Genomic DNA, 18,428 nt, shown 5'->3' on the forward strand with positions numbered 1-18,428 from the left:
AGTTGCCCAAGTCCTGAAAATAGTTCAGGCACACACTTGTTTCCCTACACTTGGATAAAGGATTAAACCAAGTATATAATTTCTTGGTATCTTTAATTTATAGTATAACCAAGTGGAAAAACTCCTGACAAGAATAAAGGTTTATCAAAACCAAAACTCCATTAACACAGTTCATTTATTTCAGAAGTGATTTGTTATAGAAGATGGAGATGTGATAGAAATATGAGAGTAAATCAGACTTAAGAAATACGATGCATTTAATTAGATGTAGTCATGTGTACTTATAGCATACATTTGACTGTGTTAAATTTGTTTTATCATATAACTAATCTTACAGCAGTTAATATAATACTATATTCAGGAAAGCCTTCATGCATAATCTTACCTTGATATGGGCATTCCATTCCTCTTTCAAATCAGAATTATGAAAGTCATCAGGGAGGCTAAGAAATGTTACGGATATTTCAATATATTTATCAAAAGTTAACTGGTTAAACAAGTAAAGCTGCCGATGAGAGAACCGTGATTTAACACGCTTTTCCAATAATTCAATCACATCCTATAATAAAACAGCGAATGATACATCATATAAATCCACTAAGCAAAAACTTCTTAACAATGCTGCATAATATAACACAAACTCATTGCACACTATAGCAAACTACTAGAAAACAAAAAAAAAAAAAATCTATTATAATAATTTGTAGAAAGATTTTTCACTTGGTTGCAATTAAATTAAACTTGCCAAAATATTATATTCTTGTTATATCCTGTATCCAAGTGTGAGCAAACAAAGTTTGCATGTGAAGTACATTTATGACTATGCTACTTGTATACAGTGACTAATGACTATATTAATTGCCTTTATATCCCATAATGCAAAGCACACACACACCATTTCGGACATGTATAATGTCCGAAATGCTATTCATTACAGGAAGGACCACTACCCAGACCGGTGTTGACATTTACTGAGGTACTGTTGGGTTGAAGGTACTTATCTCCAAAAACTCTGAGTGATCTTATAGATCACTGTAAATCTCACCAAGTAATGCTAAAGGATCACTACCAAACTCATCACTTCTGATCTGAATCACTCCAGGAGAGAACAATGGCTCAGTGGCAGACAAAAACCCACAACTGAGCAGAACTACTCTACTTCCTGGGAAGCAAGATGCCATCAGTGGGAGCCAGTACCAGAAGAGATACCAAGGTTGAATTAATACAGAAGTCATATATTACCCATATACAAGTAGTAAAAAGGGGTATCATCTTATTACTAAAATTCTGTGTGTGTGTGTGTATGCTGATGATCTTGAAAGCATTGAAACATAAGATGTGTAAGGTATACCACAGCGTTTAATCAAATTGTACCAATTTTGATTTGTGCTTAAAATGATTGGTTTCTTTTGATAAATGAAATTATATTGAATGCTCACTTTACTAAGATATATCAACCAGGTGTATGGTGCACAGTGCTACTGCTACGTTGGATGAAGAGTTAGAGGTTCGTAAAAATGAGGTTGAAGAGCTCTTGCATACCTGGATAAGAATTTGCCAATAGGGACAGATGGAATATCAGCCCGTCTGCTAAAGGAATGTTCAGCTGAATTGGCTAGGCCTTTCACACATTTGTATAATTTGAGTCTCAGCTCGGGAATGAAAGGAATGTATTATAGTTCCGTTGCAAAAGGGTGGTGAAAAAACTGATGTGTCTACCTACCGACCTATTAGTATCTCTGGTGTGGTAGTGAAGATTTTAGAGAAGTTGGTAAGAACTCGCATACAGAAATGGGTAGACAAGCATTCTATACTCTGCAGGGAACAGCATGGGTTTACTGAAGGAAGGTCATGTTTTAGCAATTTGCTCATATTTTATAACAATGTTACGGCCGAGTTGGATAAAGGGAATGGATACACTATGATAATGTTGGATTTTTCTAATGCATGTGATAGGATACCATACGATAAGCTTTTGCGTAAACTGGAGGATATGGGATTGGAATATAATCTATTGATTTTGATCAGGGGATGGTTGACAGATATCAAAGTGGTATACAGTGGGTGTGAATCTGCCAGATTTAAGGTAACCAGTGGTGTAACTCAGGGTTCAGTCCTTGGGCCATTATTGTTCAATCTATACATTAATGACATCAAGCAGGGTCTATCATCAGATGTGCAATTGTTTGCTGATGATGCAAAGATAGGCAGGGCAATCAGGCTACTGATATTCAGCAATTACAAAATGATTTCAATAGACTGGAAACCTGAGCAAATGAAAATGGCTGTCAGTTTAATGTTAGTAAGTGTAAAGTTATGTACTTTGGCATGATTAGAGTTCCAGCAGCATATTATATTAGCAGGGGTTATGCTACAAGAAACTGAAGGGGCTAGGGATCTCAGTGTATTGGTGGATAAGAATTTAAAGTTCAACGGTCACATAGCAAAAGTTGCAAATACAACTCAGAGGATAATCACTATGTTGAAGCGAACCTTGACATGTAAGGATAAGGAAGTCATTTTGCCTCTTTATCAAATTGTGCCAATTTTGTGCAATTACTGCACGTAGATTTGGTCTCCAGGTTCCATGCGGATAAAGAAGCTGTGAAAAGGGTGCAAAGAAGCGTTACAAAGATTATATCTGGATTATGGAATTTAGATTATGAGGACAGATTGCAAGTATGTGGATTGCAGACTTTGGTTAAGAGGAGAAAGAGGAGTGATATGATAGAGGTCTATAAACTTTTGAATGGGTGTTATAGCATTTCAAATGATGAAATTTTTCGTTATATGGAAAGTGGGAAGAGAACATGGGGGCATCCATGGAAGTTAAGGTTGTTCTCAATCAAAAAAGGGGTAAGAGCTAGGTTTTTCTCCCAGAGAGCAGTGAGTGAATGGAATAATTTGCCCTTAGGGGTAGTGAGTGCATCTAGTGTAAATGAATGTAAGGGAAGGTATGATAGCTGGGTTGGGTAATTTACAGCCTCCCTCAATGAGTCCTTGACTCCCTGGAGGTCTCAGGTAATAATATTGTGAAAAAAGCACAATTATGTTCTTTTAAATAAGATTGTCTATATTTGTCAGGCATACTGTATGTGTGTATGGTTAATATTATTACTATTATCAGTCCTTCAATGAGCCAAAAAAACTCATCACAGGAGGTTCCTACTGCATACCACACCTTAAATATATTCATCATCTCCACATTCACCACACTTTGAAATACTTGTTACAAAAGCAACACGTGCTTCAAAAACTGAAACCAATATTGTCAAATAACAAAGATCAATATATTACATCTATTTAACTTTGTTAAATAAACTTAAATGATCACATCTTATTGACAGATTAGTTAATTCAGTAGTCCTATGTGGAAGTGAAACTTGAACCCTTTTAAAGGATGAAAAGACGCTCACATTTGAAATGAGGTCCAATTACATCTAAAAATACCATATAATGACTATATCACTAACTTAGAAGAAAGGTAAGGAATCAGTTCTTTTGCCATTCCAGGAAATAACATCATAACAAAATAACTCATCTGGCTTGGCCATATTAATAGATCCAATGCAAGTCCTTGAAGGACTTATTCTAGGAATTTGATAGAGAGAGAGGCCCAGAATAAACTGGAAAAAAACTGGGCCAGTACTTTATTTACAGGGCTGAAAGCTAAGTGTTGATCTAGAACTGACTGGAGGATTTATCTGAGGAATGTTTTCTGATAGCAATGAATTTTGTTTTGTGATTACTGACTAAACAAAGAAGACTATATTATAATATTACTATTACGGGCAACTCCAAGGAGTCCTTAAACATGTCATGTCAAGAACTATTCAGCATTTGCACAGTATCTATCATACTTAGCTTTGAATTCATTCACAGTCATGGCACCCACAACAGACTCTGGCAGCTTATTCCACTCATTCACCACTCTCCAAGTAAAAAACTTACTTCTAACACCCTTGCTATCTACACTCTTGCTCAGTTTCCAGGGATGGCCCCTAGTTCTCCCAGCACCTGTTCTGAAAATTTCCTTTGAATTAATCTTGTAAAAACCCCTCAGTAATTTGAATTTCTCAATCATATCACCCTTTTGTAACCCACAAATCTTCAACCTGTTCTCATAAAGTTCATTCCATAGACCTGCTACCATCTTGGTCACTGGCCGATGGATCCGCTATACCTCCACCCCATCACCAAGATCTGTGCACAGTAGTCAAGACTGTGTTGTGTGCTTAAGCAGTGGTGTTTGCTGTAAAATGAATATGCTCTCCACTTGGCCAATCAGTCTGGCACATAAATCACTTCATGAAGGAATATGGCATTAAATCCAATATCAAGAGTGCAGATATTCAACTCAGCTATTTATTTTATGTAGATGATGTTATATAGTTAAATAAATCGAGTATACCTTCAGAATTTAATTTAGAATAACTGATGTAACAAATCTGGCATGAAAATCAGCAATAGAAATACAGGAGCATCACCTGCATTCTCAACAGAGAACCTGTAAAATAAGTTATGCATTTCTTCTATTTAGGCACCATTTTAGTGAAGATGACAAGATGGAAATTACACAACAGTATAAGTAAAGCTAATATGCTAAGGAGTCAGATAAAAGTGAAAAATTCGTCAAAACATTAATTGTTTTGACTAACTTTTCTCTTATTACTCTTACTGACAGCATATGAGAGAGTGTTCCAACTTATCATATGGGACTGAAAGTTGAATCAGAAAGTGAAAATAGTTGATCAAAGTTCAGATGCTACAAATATGAGTTTGAGAAATTAAATTAGGGAGAGTGAATAGATGGCAGTGCTATATTAAAAATGCAGACAATAGAAACGAATATGTCATTAACATTCAAAAAGGGATGAGCAAAGCTAATCTAAGGTGATAAACATAATGAGAGAGAGAGAGAAAAGATTAATAAAACAGGTGTCTGCTGCCAGGATGGCATAAAAAAACTAGTAGGTTTATGTAGTGCCTTAGAAGATCAAAACAGTTCTCACAAAACTGGAGATCTAACAAATAAAATAATTTGGAAAAAAGTAGTTGACAGGAAAAGTAGCAATAATGTAAACTCATTGTACTATCAAAACATCTTTCCTGTATATCCCTTGAAGGTAAACATAAGGAATTTGATGACAAGTTTTTTTGTTTTTTTTTTTAAATGTAAGGGAATAAAGTGTTCTGTACAGTCAGTCATCTAAGGAAACAGGAAACAAACTGCCAAAATATTCCAAAACGAGCTCCACATGTACTATGCTTTTCTTTAAAAAATTACTATATTAAATTATCTGCTATAACAGACTACTCCTGTGGCCAAAAAAGGTTTGCTATAGTGAGAGTTGACTATATATATATTTTTTTTATGTTGCTTCTACCCACAAAAAGTTACTTGTAAAGCTATACTACATTTTACACTGTAGGCAGATGAGGAATTTTTAATTCCAGCCTGGATGGCCTAGTGGTTAGCGTATCTTCTCTCCAGTCAAAAGGCTGCGGATTCAAATCCCACCATGGGCATGGATGTTTGTGATTGTCTGTGGAAATACTAGTGGTGGTCGGCGGTAGATGGCATTCGTGTAGTTGCAGTTAGTTGGTGGATTGAGTGATGGAGACAGAGTTGTAGATGAGTCTTTGGGCTCCCTGGAGGTGTGAAATAATAATATAGTCTGGACACCCTGCTCTAAGGTTTCAAGCCACTTCAGGCTTCCAATAAGTAGGATAGTGGTCTTACACAAGGCAATGAAATTCATCTCCCACCTAAAGGCAATCACAAACATCCATGCTCACAGGCTGCAAGTTCAAATCACAGGATTTGAACTTGCAGCCTGTTGGTTGGAGAGCATGTACGCTAACCACTTGGCCAACCAGGTCAGCAACTTGCACCTAGTATGAGCATTCAAAACAAGTTTTTTTTTCCCTACATTTGATTTATTAAAACATGATTTTTGCCTTTTAAACGTTTACTGTGTATTTCTTGAAAATTTTTCAGGTGAAATACACACTGCTTTAATTAATTGTAAAATATGCATTATTTTAATGTATATAGTATTGTGAAATATTGATAATATGAAAGTGGCCAAGGATTAAAGTAAATTATTTAGAATATATATAACTAATGTTTGCATTTACATTATAGCAGAGCAATTCCAAAACTGAAACTAATTTCAGTCCACGGAAGATTTTCATCATCATATTCCTGCCATGTACCCTGAAGGGATGTACAGGATATGATAGTAGTACATGAAAAATTTACATCATTACTAACTTCCTATCTACAATTTTCCTCCAAATCAGTCTGTTACTCCATCAAGACTAACATTATCAGATCTTATATTTCTATCTTCTAAGGCACGTTTTACCATATCAATCTACTTATGTCTTGGTCTTCCTCTGGGTCTTTTTCCTGTCAACCTGGCAGAGAACACTTGTTTTTCTAATCTTTCCTCACCCATTCTGTTTTTCGTAATAAAATTATAATGAGACACTTATATTAGAAAAAAATTTAAATGGATGAATAAAAAGATTAAGCATGCAATACAGAGAAAAAAAGGCATTTTGGCAACATAAGAGGAGTGTTAATAATCAATTCATAAGGAATACAAAGAACAGGCAAGGAAGTTGACTTGTTTGGTAAAAGTAGCAAAAGTTCAGTATGAGCAGCAGTTAGCTAATGAAGCCAAAAAAAAAAAAAAAAGTGACTGTGAGTGAGGAAGAGTTCATGGGGAATTAAGCAAACTTGATATTAATAAGGCTGTGGGACTAGATGATATATCACCATGTATTTTGAAGGAATGTGCCAGCGAGTTGACATCTTGACATATTTGTTTAATACGAGTATTACGAGGGTGGTCTGAAAAGTTGTCGGTCCAACAATGAAAAAACGAATTTATAATTTCAAAATTATTTTTATTTTCAACAAAATCTCCCTTAAGACTAATACATTTATTCTAGCGATGCTCCAGCACCATTATCCCGTCCCAGTAGTGGTTCTCAGTATGATCTGCAAAATACCCCTTCTATAGCTGCAATCACCTCTTTATTCAAAGAAAAACACTGACCAGCGAGGAAAAGTTTTAGTTTTAGGAAGAGACTGAGTCAAATCTGGGGAACAGGGTGGATGTTCCAACAATTCATAGTGCAGATCCCTTAATTTTCCAATTGTCAAAACACCTTTCTGGGCAGGTGCATTGTCCTGATGAAAGAGGAGTTTTTTTCTTCTGCAAACCAGGTCTTTTCTCACTAATTTTTTCATCTAGACTGATTAAAAGATTGGAATAATATTCCCCTGTTGTTGTTTTACCCTTTTCAAGATAATAAACAAAATGATTTTAGCATCCAAAAACACCAATGCCATGACCTTTCCTGCTAATGGAACTGACTTTTGTCTTCTTTGGCACTGAACAACCAGATTCTGTCCACTGTTTGACTGCTATTTGGATTCTGATGTGTAATGGTGAACCCAAGTCTCATCCATAGTAATAAATTGATGCACAAAATCAGTTTTTATTCTTGTTAAAATGCTCCAAGCACTATTCAGAGATTTTCATGCGAATGCATTTTTGATCTGCTGTGATGTGAGCAAGCGCAGCACCCATCTTGCACAAAGCTTTTTTATTTGCAATTCTTCATGCAAAATATATCCTACACGTTCATGTTCAAATATATCCTACAGTTTGTGCCTGAAGTATCTTCAGGACCGAGATGTGCTTTGCATTATGGGAGATACTGAGACAAGGAGTGATGAGAGCTTGGTCCACCTTTACCACGAGTTGTCTCAGTTCCGAAGATACTTCAGACACAAACTTTGTTTGCTTCCACTTAAAGGATAAAGGATTAAGCTAAATTTATTATAGTCAAACCAAGTGGGAAAAAACTTCCAACATCTTTCCCTAAATTCAGAGTAATTTAATAATAAGGTGGTACACCTTTTGGTAACTCGTATAGGTAAATATGACTTTGTTGCTTTTGCCTTAGTATCACCACTTCTGGATCTGGCTACCACTGACGAGACCTCAATAAAGGTCGAAACCAGTCTTAATAGTGGCCCTTCCCTTAATGCATAGCATTATACATGTCCTCAAGGAGATGTTCTTTGCATTATGGGAGATACTGAGACAAGGAGTGATGAGAGCTTGGTCCACCTTTACCACAAGTTGCCTCAGTCCTGAAGATACTTCAGGCGCAAACTTTGTTTGCTTACACTTAGATAAAGGATTAAACTAAATTTATTATACAGATGACACTTTTGCTTCAGACAGCTGTATAAAACAAACTACTTGAGAGAATGACTTGTAATTTCACATGGATGCTTATGACAGATGTACCAACTTAGAAAAAAAAAATCTTCCCGATAGTGTTCCCATCTATGGTCGAGGCCGAGAACTTTGAGACCACCCTCGTACACTGGGTCAGATTCCAAAGAAAAGGAAAGATTCTACCACTTCATAAAGGAGGTGACAGAATTCAAGCATCAAATTATAGGCAAATCTATTTGTCAGATATTGTGATTAAAGTATTGGAAAGGCTAGTAGGAATCAGGATCCAGAATTGGGTTGAAAACAATGGTATTATCTTTTGATGGACAGCATGGATTTGCTAAGGGGAATGTTTCAGTAATCTACTTCCTTATTTCAATAAGGAAGTAGATTACCAAACAGCATTGGATGTGGAAGAGGGATACACAGCAATATACTTAGACTTTACAAAAGGTTTCATAAATATTACTGCATGATAAGTTGATAGTCAAGCTGGATGGAGCTAGATATTAGACTAGTGCACTGGACTGGAGATGGGCTGTACGATATATATATCAACAAGTTGTGTATGGGGGAGCAACATCCCAGAAGAGGAAAGTCACTAGTGGTGTGCCTTAGGGGTCTGTTTTAGGACCACTGCTGTTTAACATGTATGTTAATGATATTGAGGAAGATTTGAATGGGAATATACAGTTGTTTGTAGATGATACAAAGTTGGGACAAACTGAGGAGTAGAGCAGATGTGGCTTTACTGAGTGAATGGACATGGGAGAGGATACCAGTTCAATGTTATAAAATCACAGCAAATTCCAGACATGTACCCTCAAGGGGTATACAGGATAAGACAGTACTACATGAAAAATTTACCTCATTAGTAACTTCCTATCTACAATTTTCCACCAAATCAGTCTGTTACTTGTCAAGACTCCAACATCATTATCAGATCTTATATTTCTATCAACTAAGGCACTTTGTACCTTATCAATCCACCTATATCTTGGTCTGACTCTAGGTCGTTTTCCTGCCAACCTGGCAGAGAAAACTTGTTTTGCTAATCTTTCCTCACCCATTCTGTTCAAGTGACCATACCACCTGAGATTAGCTCTGCTAATGCATTCATTGATGCTGACAATGTCAAGTTCTTTCTTAATATCCTCGTTTATGATATTACCATTGATGCCATTTGTTCACGCCTCTAGTCTTTCAGAGAACTCTCATATCTGCGGTCTTTGGTCAAGTGTTTTACTTCTGACCCAGCTCTCAGATCCATAAGTTAAAACTGATTTGAACACTATCTTGTATACTAATTTAGTGTTCCGACTAATTTCTCTCTTATTCCATATGAATTTATCAAATTGACTTCCTACCATACCAGCTTTGTTGATTCTGTTGTCTATTTCCATATTTAATTTGCCATCTTCATCAAAATTCGTGCCTAAGTAGCTGAAATGTTTTACCTTGTTCGACAGGTTCCCCATTCAAAACACAGTTGGCATTTTCAACAATTCTACCTATTTTCATTGTCTTTGTCTTTTTATTGCTGATCTTCATATCATATCTATTACAACATTTATTCAATTTAGTCAGGGAATCTTGCAAACTTGTAGCGGATTTATTTAGAAGTATAACATCGTCTGCATAAAGCAAAGAGCTAACATTAGCATCCCCAATTCTGATATCATGTTTAATACTACTTTCCTTCATAATGTGATCCATATAGATAATGAATAACAGAGGGGATAATGTACATCCTTGTCTCACCCAGATTTAACATTAAACCATCTTCTCATACTTCAATTCTAACTGCTGACTTGCAACTCAAATAAAGACTAAGTATTGCTTGATATAATGCCCCATTAACACCATATAACTGTAGCGTATTGAATAGCTTCTCTCTTGGCACCTTGTCGTATGCCTTTTCCAGATCGACAAAACTTAAATACAGATCTTTGTTATATTCCCATGCTTTCTCAACTAATTGTCGTAAAGTGAAGATCTGATCCTGACAGCCTCTATTTAGCCTAGATCCAGCTTGTTCTTCACCAAGCTTTTCTTCCACAATTCTTCTCAACCGTTTCTCAAGTATACTGGCATAAATCTTGCTCAGAACACTCAGTATGTAATTCTTACATTCAGTTTTATTTCCCTTTTTATATATAGGCTATTAGAGCTCTACTCCAATCATCACGAATTCATCCCTCTGTACAGGCCTTCTGAACTATGCAGTGCAACAACTGTAAGACTTTTATATCACCATACTTCAGCATTTTTGGTCAAATATCATCTACTCCTGCTGTCTTTCCACATATCAAGCCCTTGATGGCTTTTTCTGCTTCAAGTATGGATATGTATTCCTGACTGTATGCCTGTGCAGTGTTTTTTTACCACTGTGCTATCACTGCTTGTTTCATTTAGCAGTTTTTCAAAGTAATTACTCCATACTTCACGAATATCTTTTTCTCCCGTTTTCATGCCACCTTTATCATCTCTAACTCGTTTTACAGCACTCTTTCCTCCAATTCTAAGCTTCCTCAACAACCTCCAGAATATTTTAACACCTTCTTGATATTTATTTTCTATATTCTTGCCAAAGTCCTCCCATGACTTTTGTTTAGCTAGTTTTACATAGTGTTTAGCTTGCTTACATTTTTCTCTGTATTCTCTAAGAGCACAAGCTGACTTATTTGCCAGGAACTTTTGATATGCTTTCTTCACTGCCGCTTTAACTTCCTGTGTCCACCATGGAGTTATGATTTTTCTATCCTTGCAGACAACCTCACCAAATGCCTCTCTGGCTGAATCAATCAGGGTTTTCTTCAAGGTTTGCAACTGAATCTCCAAGGTTTGGTTCTTGTTCTCAAACTCTTTCATTTTTTCTTGAATAATCTTTATGTATTTTAGTCTACAGTTCACATCTGAGAGCTGCTCAACTTTTATTCGCTTTAAAACTTTCTTAATTTTCATATTGAATTTTCAATATGAAATTCAATTTTATCCTGCTCAAGACTAAATAGTGATTGCTTCCAATTTCAAATCCTCTGTACACTCTGGTGTCCTGCACCAGTGAGAAAACATCACTATCAATAATAACATAGTCAATGAGACTTTTCTTATTCCTTGCCTCTTCTCTCCATGCGAATTTGTGCACATTTTTATGTTGAAACATGGTGTTAGTAATAACCAGTCCATGTCCTGAGCAGAAATCCAACAGGTATTATTTGTCATTATTATTAGCTTTGCTCTTTTCTCCAAATTTTTCCAAAATATTTTTGTATATTTGACAATAACTTCCTACTCTGCTATTTAGATTCCCAACAAGGACCAACTTTTCCTTTTTCATCGTGTCAGTAGCTTTTCTAGAGCCTCAAAAAATTCCTCCACTTCTACCTTAGTAGAACCTTCTGTGGGACCATAGGCACAAATAAGTCTCATTGTCCAGTTCCCCATTCTGATAGTTGTCCACATCACTCTACTTGACGCTGCCTGCCATTCGAGGTGATTAGCATCGTATTTTGTGTTGAATACTATGGCTATTTCTTCTTTTCCTTGATTGTCATTGTCTGAATATAACATTTTGTATTTATTGCTCAGAAAGATCTCACCAGTTTTTGTCTTTTTTGTTTCTGTCACCCCTATTATGTCGATCTGGTACTTATCTAGTTCCTCAGCTAGCTTTATTTCTTTGCCATTCAGGCTTCTTATGTTGATAGTATCGATCTTTAACTCTGGTGATGTTGAGTTGGGGTGTGCTTTCAGATTTGTTCCAGTAGCTGACTTTTCGCTGTTCGCCCTGTTTCCCTGGCAAAAACAACGGGGCCTTGTTTAACTGGGCAACGCCCCAGCCGGCATGAAATTTTGTCATGTTGTACTATCATTTTGTTTATTGGTTTAAGCCAATAAGAATATAATTTTGTCGGCTAAATCCCAAATTGTCAGCCCATCCTCGTTCGTTCAGTATTCAAGTAGATACAACAGGGTGCACCACGAGAAGGTGAGGATTGGACATTAGGTCAGAAGCCCTGGTCGGTTCTCTGCATTCCTTTAAAGGCTATGTGGAGGTCTCCTAGGACTCAGTTATATAGCTTTGACCCTTAAGCACCCCTGTAAGGTTTTAAAATTGGAAAATAAAGATGAGATATAGAATTTACTCTTGGTGGAGATACATTGTTGGAGATGAAAGAAATAAAAGATCTTGGGATGATAGTGAATAAGGATCTAAAACTTAGAAGACATATTGCCAAAATTGTAAGAACAATACAATGAATTCTGGCAATCAGTGTCCCACATCATTGCCAGTAAGGAGATTCCAGTTCCCCTTGTACAAGGCTCTGATTAGGCCACATATAGACTATAGTTAAAAGATTTGGTCACCTGGGTTTCAAAAATGATGGAGATGTTGTAGAGGTCTAGAGGCGATTGACCAAAATAGTTTCTAATCTCTGGAATATTGAATAGGAATAAAGGTTGAGATGATGCAATTTGTAGAGTCTAGTGGATAGGAGCAAGAGGTGCGATGTGATAGAGATGTACAAGTTAATAAGGGGTTGTTATAGGATTAACAATGAAGAGGTTTTTCATAAAATGGTGAGCGATTGGGGAGAACAAGAGGTCATCCCTGGAAAATGTATAAGGGTGTGAGCAGCAGGTTTTTGCATGGAGAGTTGTGAATGAATGGAATGCATTGCTTGTGAATGGTGTCTACAGAGAATCTGAATGTGTTTAAGGCACAGTATGATCTGTGTGTATGATAAAATGACCTCCTAGATGAGTCTGTAGCTCCATGGGATCTTAGAATAATATCATGTCCATACAATATTTATTTAGTCCTCCTGCTGACTCCCCCGTCCCATTTCTCTATACTGGCAGTGTTCACATTAGTTATGCTGAGAATGTTTAAGTAGTAACTTTCACTGGTTGACCTGGTTTCCTCAGAGGTTGAACAACACATTTTACATTCTTTAAGATTAATCTTAAAGAATTATTCTATATTGTTAATTCCACAGTACAATTAGGTCAACTTAATTCAGTAATCCTAGTCCTAATTAATGGGATATATCACAACATGAGTTGAAGATTAAATTCTAATAGTGATCAGAAGGCACTGGTTCCAAATATTTCTTTCAGACTCCCAATTGTTTAAGCTTCTAACAGATCCTATAAACTGAGCAATGTAAATATATAACACTCTTATTAATAAGTAATGCAGTTAAAAATAAAGACTTACTACTCACTAAAATAAGCACTTTAATACTTACTAATCGGCAAGTAAGTCCAATAACAGCTACTGGTGCTTGACATGACTGAGCAACTTCAAACATATTGTACAGCAGGGTTTGGTTCTTATGTTGACAAAATAAGTCAAATTCATCCAAAATAAAAAGAACTGACTTGCTATTCTGATGTCCTACATAATCAATAATATGATTAATATATAATATATGCATGCATATACACACAAATTCAAAAAAAAAAAAAAGCTGCTTAATGTTTCAATTGTTATATTTTATGGAAAAAAAAAAAAATGCCTACCCAAACCGGCACAGCAATAATGTCCAACAAATGATATGTGTGTGTGGGGGGGGGGGGATAAACTGCACAGTGTGAGACTACTTTCCTGCTTGTTTGAGGGTGTTAAGTGGCTTAAAAAAGTTCTCTGAATTACACAAAAATAAATATCCAAATAATTAATCAAATAGAAAAAAAAACTTAGATCACCCAATTACTAATGTACTATAGATTCCCAAAACCTTCGTGGATAGAGGCACACCAAAAATTAGCCTCATGTCCACAGAATTAAAATAGAAACACATTTTTAGTTTATGAAAATCTATAGGAAAAAAAAACAACAGAAGAATACAGCAAAAACCAGAATTCTTAAGTACTGAACTTACTGTAAATCTATAAAATGCATAGTATAGAGAAGTTAAAATAAGAAACACCTAATATGCCATAAACACAAAAAGATCCGATCCCCTTCGCGACAATTATACAAAATAATTACTCTCTACACTGTGAGTAATATAAAAATATAACACTTTGTAACAAAAAAAGCTACACAGCTGGCTCACAGTTATTTTATTGCTTTAATCATCTGAGGATGTGTTAATATTAACGAAACAGCCAGCACCTGCCATGTTTGCTGCTGGCTTGACATATATAAACAATACATTTTTTATTCTCAGTTCTTTTGAAATCCAAAGTTTACAAATTGATCTTTGTGGTTTTAACTTTTTCATCATTGGTTTTAAAATTCATGTCTATCTTCATGCATTTTCTACACTTATCACTATCTAGTACATACACACCACTTTAAATTGCACACCGTCCTGGCTCCAATCAAGTCTTTGTCAAGGTTTCACCATTCTTACCTTCAAAGACATAGGTATGTTAATTAATATTCTTCTTTTTAAACCTCAATTTCAACTGTTTTAGCCTAGTTATTAAAAGGATTTGCTCCATATCCAAAAATAGCTTAGCTTTTTCCTTCATATTGTTAAAAATTGTTTTCACATAATACAGCATCATATAATGCTGACAACAAGATATTTAAAATTAGCCTGAAAATCGAATAAGGTCACTGGATACACATTTTACATTTGTCATTGCACATAACTCCAGAGGCTTTATATTTCACTCAGTGTACTGGCTTCATGAAATAGCATGCTAATGGTGAAATCTCGTCATATTTGATTATGAATAGCTTGTGTTTACGTCTCAAGATGTGGAAAGGTTTTTTTTTATGCAACTCCAATGTGAAAGTTGTTAGTTTACAATACATTTAATACTGTGGTGGGCTAAGGGTTAGATAACCAGAAACTCTCCTATGAATACCAAACAACTTTTTTCTTTTTTTTCAAGTTGCTTCAGGCATCCAATAAGCAGCCTGTGGTCAAAAGACAGGCAATGAATTTCATCTGCTACCTAAAGACATTCACAAACATCTATGCACAAAGCGAGATTTGAACCCATGACCTACTGGTTCATGAGCAGGTATATTATCCATTCCACCAACTTTAACTATTGGCTAGTTTTTTGTTTTCTAATGGAGGGTGACTAAAGTTTCCATGAGAAAAACTCAGGCACATGATCTAAAAATGCCTAACTCAGTTTCAGGCTGAAAAGGTATAGAAAACCCAGGGTTGCAGAGATCACCTAGGTGATGCCACCTAAAAAAAGTATGATTTCATGAGTGATTTTTATTTCTCCGATTCCTTGGAAAATATAACTGCTGTGATTATTTAGCTTCATCAGGTGGTATTGATCTATTTATGAAAGTGGAAATAAACTTCACCTTTCCAAAAGATGTTGCATCCAGTGATCATGTGCCTGCTTTCATTCCACCACATATATATATATACCATGGACCTAAGCAAAGTTATCCAGTGTCCCACTTCTTCTAGTAAATATTCCATTTGAGTATTACAGAGATATCAGTTGCTACCTACCACCCAGTACAGAGTGACCATCCTGAACACACAACATGGTTACTATTTGATCAAGATGCATGTATTAGATTGGTTGTATAAGTTAGTCCATATCCAAGTTGTTTCTGGACTCTGGCTAGAATGATTTTACAGAAATTTGAGATCCTCAAAATTTCTTGACCAATCTCAATTTTTCTCCAGTTGAATCATCTGCAGAGGCTCAAAGGGCAAAACATTTCAAAATTATATAGCAATAACTATTTTCTAGATGGATGGAATTTACTAAAATATGGTATTTAGGATGCACACTAGCCTATGTCCATGTAATTCAATTTTTCCTTAATAGAATCATTTTAACTGACAAAATCTGTCAAAAAAATCTAAACCAATCATAATTCCACAATGGATGGATGGAATTCAACAAAATTTGTATGGCTTCTATAAAATTCTGTTCAGTCATTTCAATTCTGAGTTTAGGCAGTAGTAGATGGTATTTATTATGGGAATCATACTAGATGTCACAAAAATAAGGAATTATGAACAGTCCAAAACTCAACTCTATTGCATGGTATTTAAACTGTATTCCAGGATCTTATAGTTGTTAAGTGGCAATTATAAGAGCCTCATTATACTACATATATTTAGCCATATGACTTAATAATATAATACACATGTGTATGTCATGATGAAGTAGTTTTCTGTGATGCATTAAATACTAGTTGATGGATGACTGGATCATTTTTACTGGTGAAATTATTTGAACTGATAATACACCTCTAGTTAAGACAATTTAATGAAAGCATAAATTAAACATGTCAAGAAATTATATTCTTGGTTTAATCCTTTATCCAAGTGTAAGCGAACAAGGTTTGTGACTTATATACAAGCGTTATTATTAATATTATGTTAGCTTCTATATACAAGTTTAAGCAAACAAGGTTCGTGTCTGAAGTATTTTCCGGACTGGGTAACTCATATATATAAAAGCTAATGGCTTCATATCACCTGCCTTAGTATCCCATTTATCAAAGTACAAATCCTTACTTTCATGTATGATGCTATGCATTATGGGAAGGGTCACTACCCAGATCAGTTTCGACCTTTATTGAGGTCTCATCAGTGGGAACCAGACCCAGAGGTGATAATGCAAAGCACGTCCTTGCAGACATGTGCAACGCTATGCATTATAGGAAGGGTCACTGCCAGATCAGTTTCGACCTTTATTGAGGTCCCATCAGTGGCAGCGAGACCCAGAGGTGATATCAAGGGTTGAAGTAATGCAGAAGTCATATTTTTATATACGAGTAGCCAAAAGGTGTCAACTTATTATTAAAATACTCTGGATTAGAGATAGTTGTTGGAAATTTTTCCACTTGGTTATACTATAAATTAAAAATGCCAAGAAATTATATTCTTCGTTTAATCCTTTATCCAAGTGTAAGCAAACAAAGTTTGCACCTGAAGTATTTTCAGGACTGGGCAACTTGTATATAGAAGCTAATGACGTCACATCAAATAATACATCAACATCAAATGATACGAAGTATAGTAAGGCATGTGATGTGAAGTCTTGAACTTCTATATACGAGTTGCTCAGTCCTGAAAATACTTCAGGCGCAAACTTTGCATACACTTGGATAAAGGATTAAACCAAGAATATAATTTCTTGGCATCTTTAATTTATAGTATAACCAAATGGAAAAACTTCCAACAATTAATGAAAGGATATAATAGGTATTTCTTTTGATCAGATCATTTTAATGGAAAATCATACCCACAGTTGTTTTTGCTAATAATGGTATCATTATACAAGAATACAGCTATGAAAAACTATTTCATGATTGTGTACAATCCACTTGTTAATTCTGATATTTGATTATTTATTAATATCATTTAGCAATATTTTGTATATTTTTATAAGAGTAAAAGCAAAACATTTTAAACCAAAGTCCATTTTTTATATACATTTAAACACACTAAGATGAAAAAATATTGGCTTACCACTTTTTAATGCTTCCAGAAGAAAAACAAAATTTTCAGCAAAACTTCCCTAGGCAAATAAACAAGAGCTTAATGCATACAATTTTCGGTTTTGTAATTTTCTGTTTTGTTGCACACTACTCTAATAACTGCTAATAAATAGGTAGCAAACTCATAACTGAAGAAGACCTTTATACATTATTCTCATTAATTATAAACATGCTACATGTTCATAACTAAAGAGCTAATATAATATAAAAAGGGATACATTTTTTTATTTAAACTGACATATAATTTTTACATAGCCAAACATGGACAACTATACCATAAATTTCAAATTTTTTTATAGTGATTTTGAAAAACCATTTTTGCTATTTCACTGAATAATAGTCTTGGCATGGTTCTGCTTACAGCAGAGCAGAACAACGGTAATTTTACAACTGCATTATAAATGCAATGATGCTTTAATGCAGTCAACTGTATTGCAAATACACTTAAAGAACTCCTCACCTGCTATAAGAACTACCTAAAAATGCTCCTTAGTATTTATTGCTATTTTAAAGAAAAATTGTTATTAAAAGACTATTTTCAAAATTACAAAAGCAACAAAAGTGATATCGAATCCTATATTTACTACTTGATTTGTAATGCTGATATCATGATTGATTACTGCATGTAACTGAATGGCAGATGTTGGGAAAGCAGATAAATAACATCAAAGTAGTTTTCTACTAATTCTAACACAGACACTCTAATG

The 18,428-nt window shown here is 35.1% G+C and overlaps 1 protein-coding gene across 1 annotated transcript in view; it reads right to left on the reverse strand.

Annotated features, from left to right (window-relative positions):
- The window catches only part of Orc4 (origin recognition complex subunit 4), a 150,865-nt gene that overhangs the window by 66,099 nt on the left and 66,338 nt on the right, over window positions 1-18,428 (reverse strand). Inside the window, exons 5-7 of the mRNA XM_090405112.1 lie at window positions 17,693-17,741; window positions 13,523-13,671; window positions 386-559 (exon numbers count right to left, since the gene is read on the reverse strand). Of these exons, the coding sequence (XP_090261238.1) occupies window positions 386-559; window positions 13,523-13,671; window positions 17,693-17,741 (372 nt within the window). The remainder of the gene's footprint in view (window positions 1-385; window positions 560-13,522; window positions 13,672-17,692; window positions 17,742-18,428) is intronic.

The sequence above is a fragment of the Typopeltis vanoorti genome, chromosome 15 (assembly GCF_054136105.1).
Source record: "Typopeltis vanoorti isolate ZY-2024b chromosome 15, IOZ_Tvanoo_1.0, whole genome shotgun sequence".
NCBI lineage: Eukaryota > Metazoa > Arthropoda > Arachnida > Uropygi > Thelyphonidae > Typopeltis > Typopeltis vanoorti.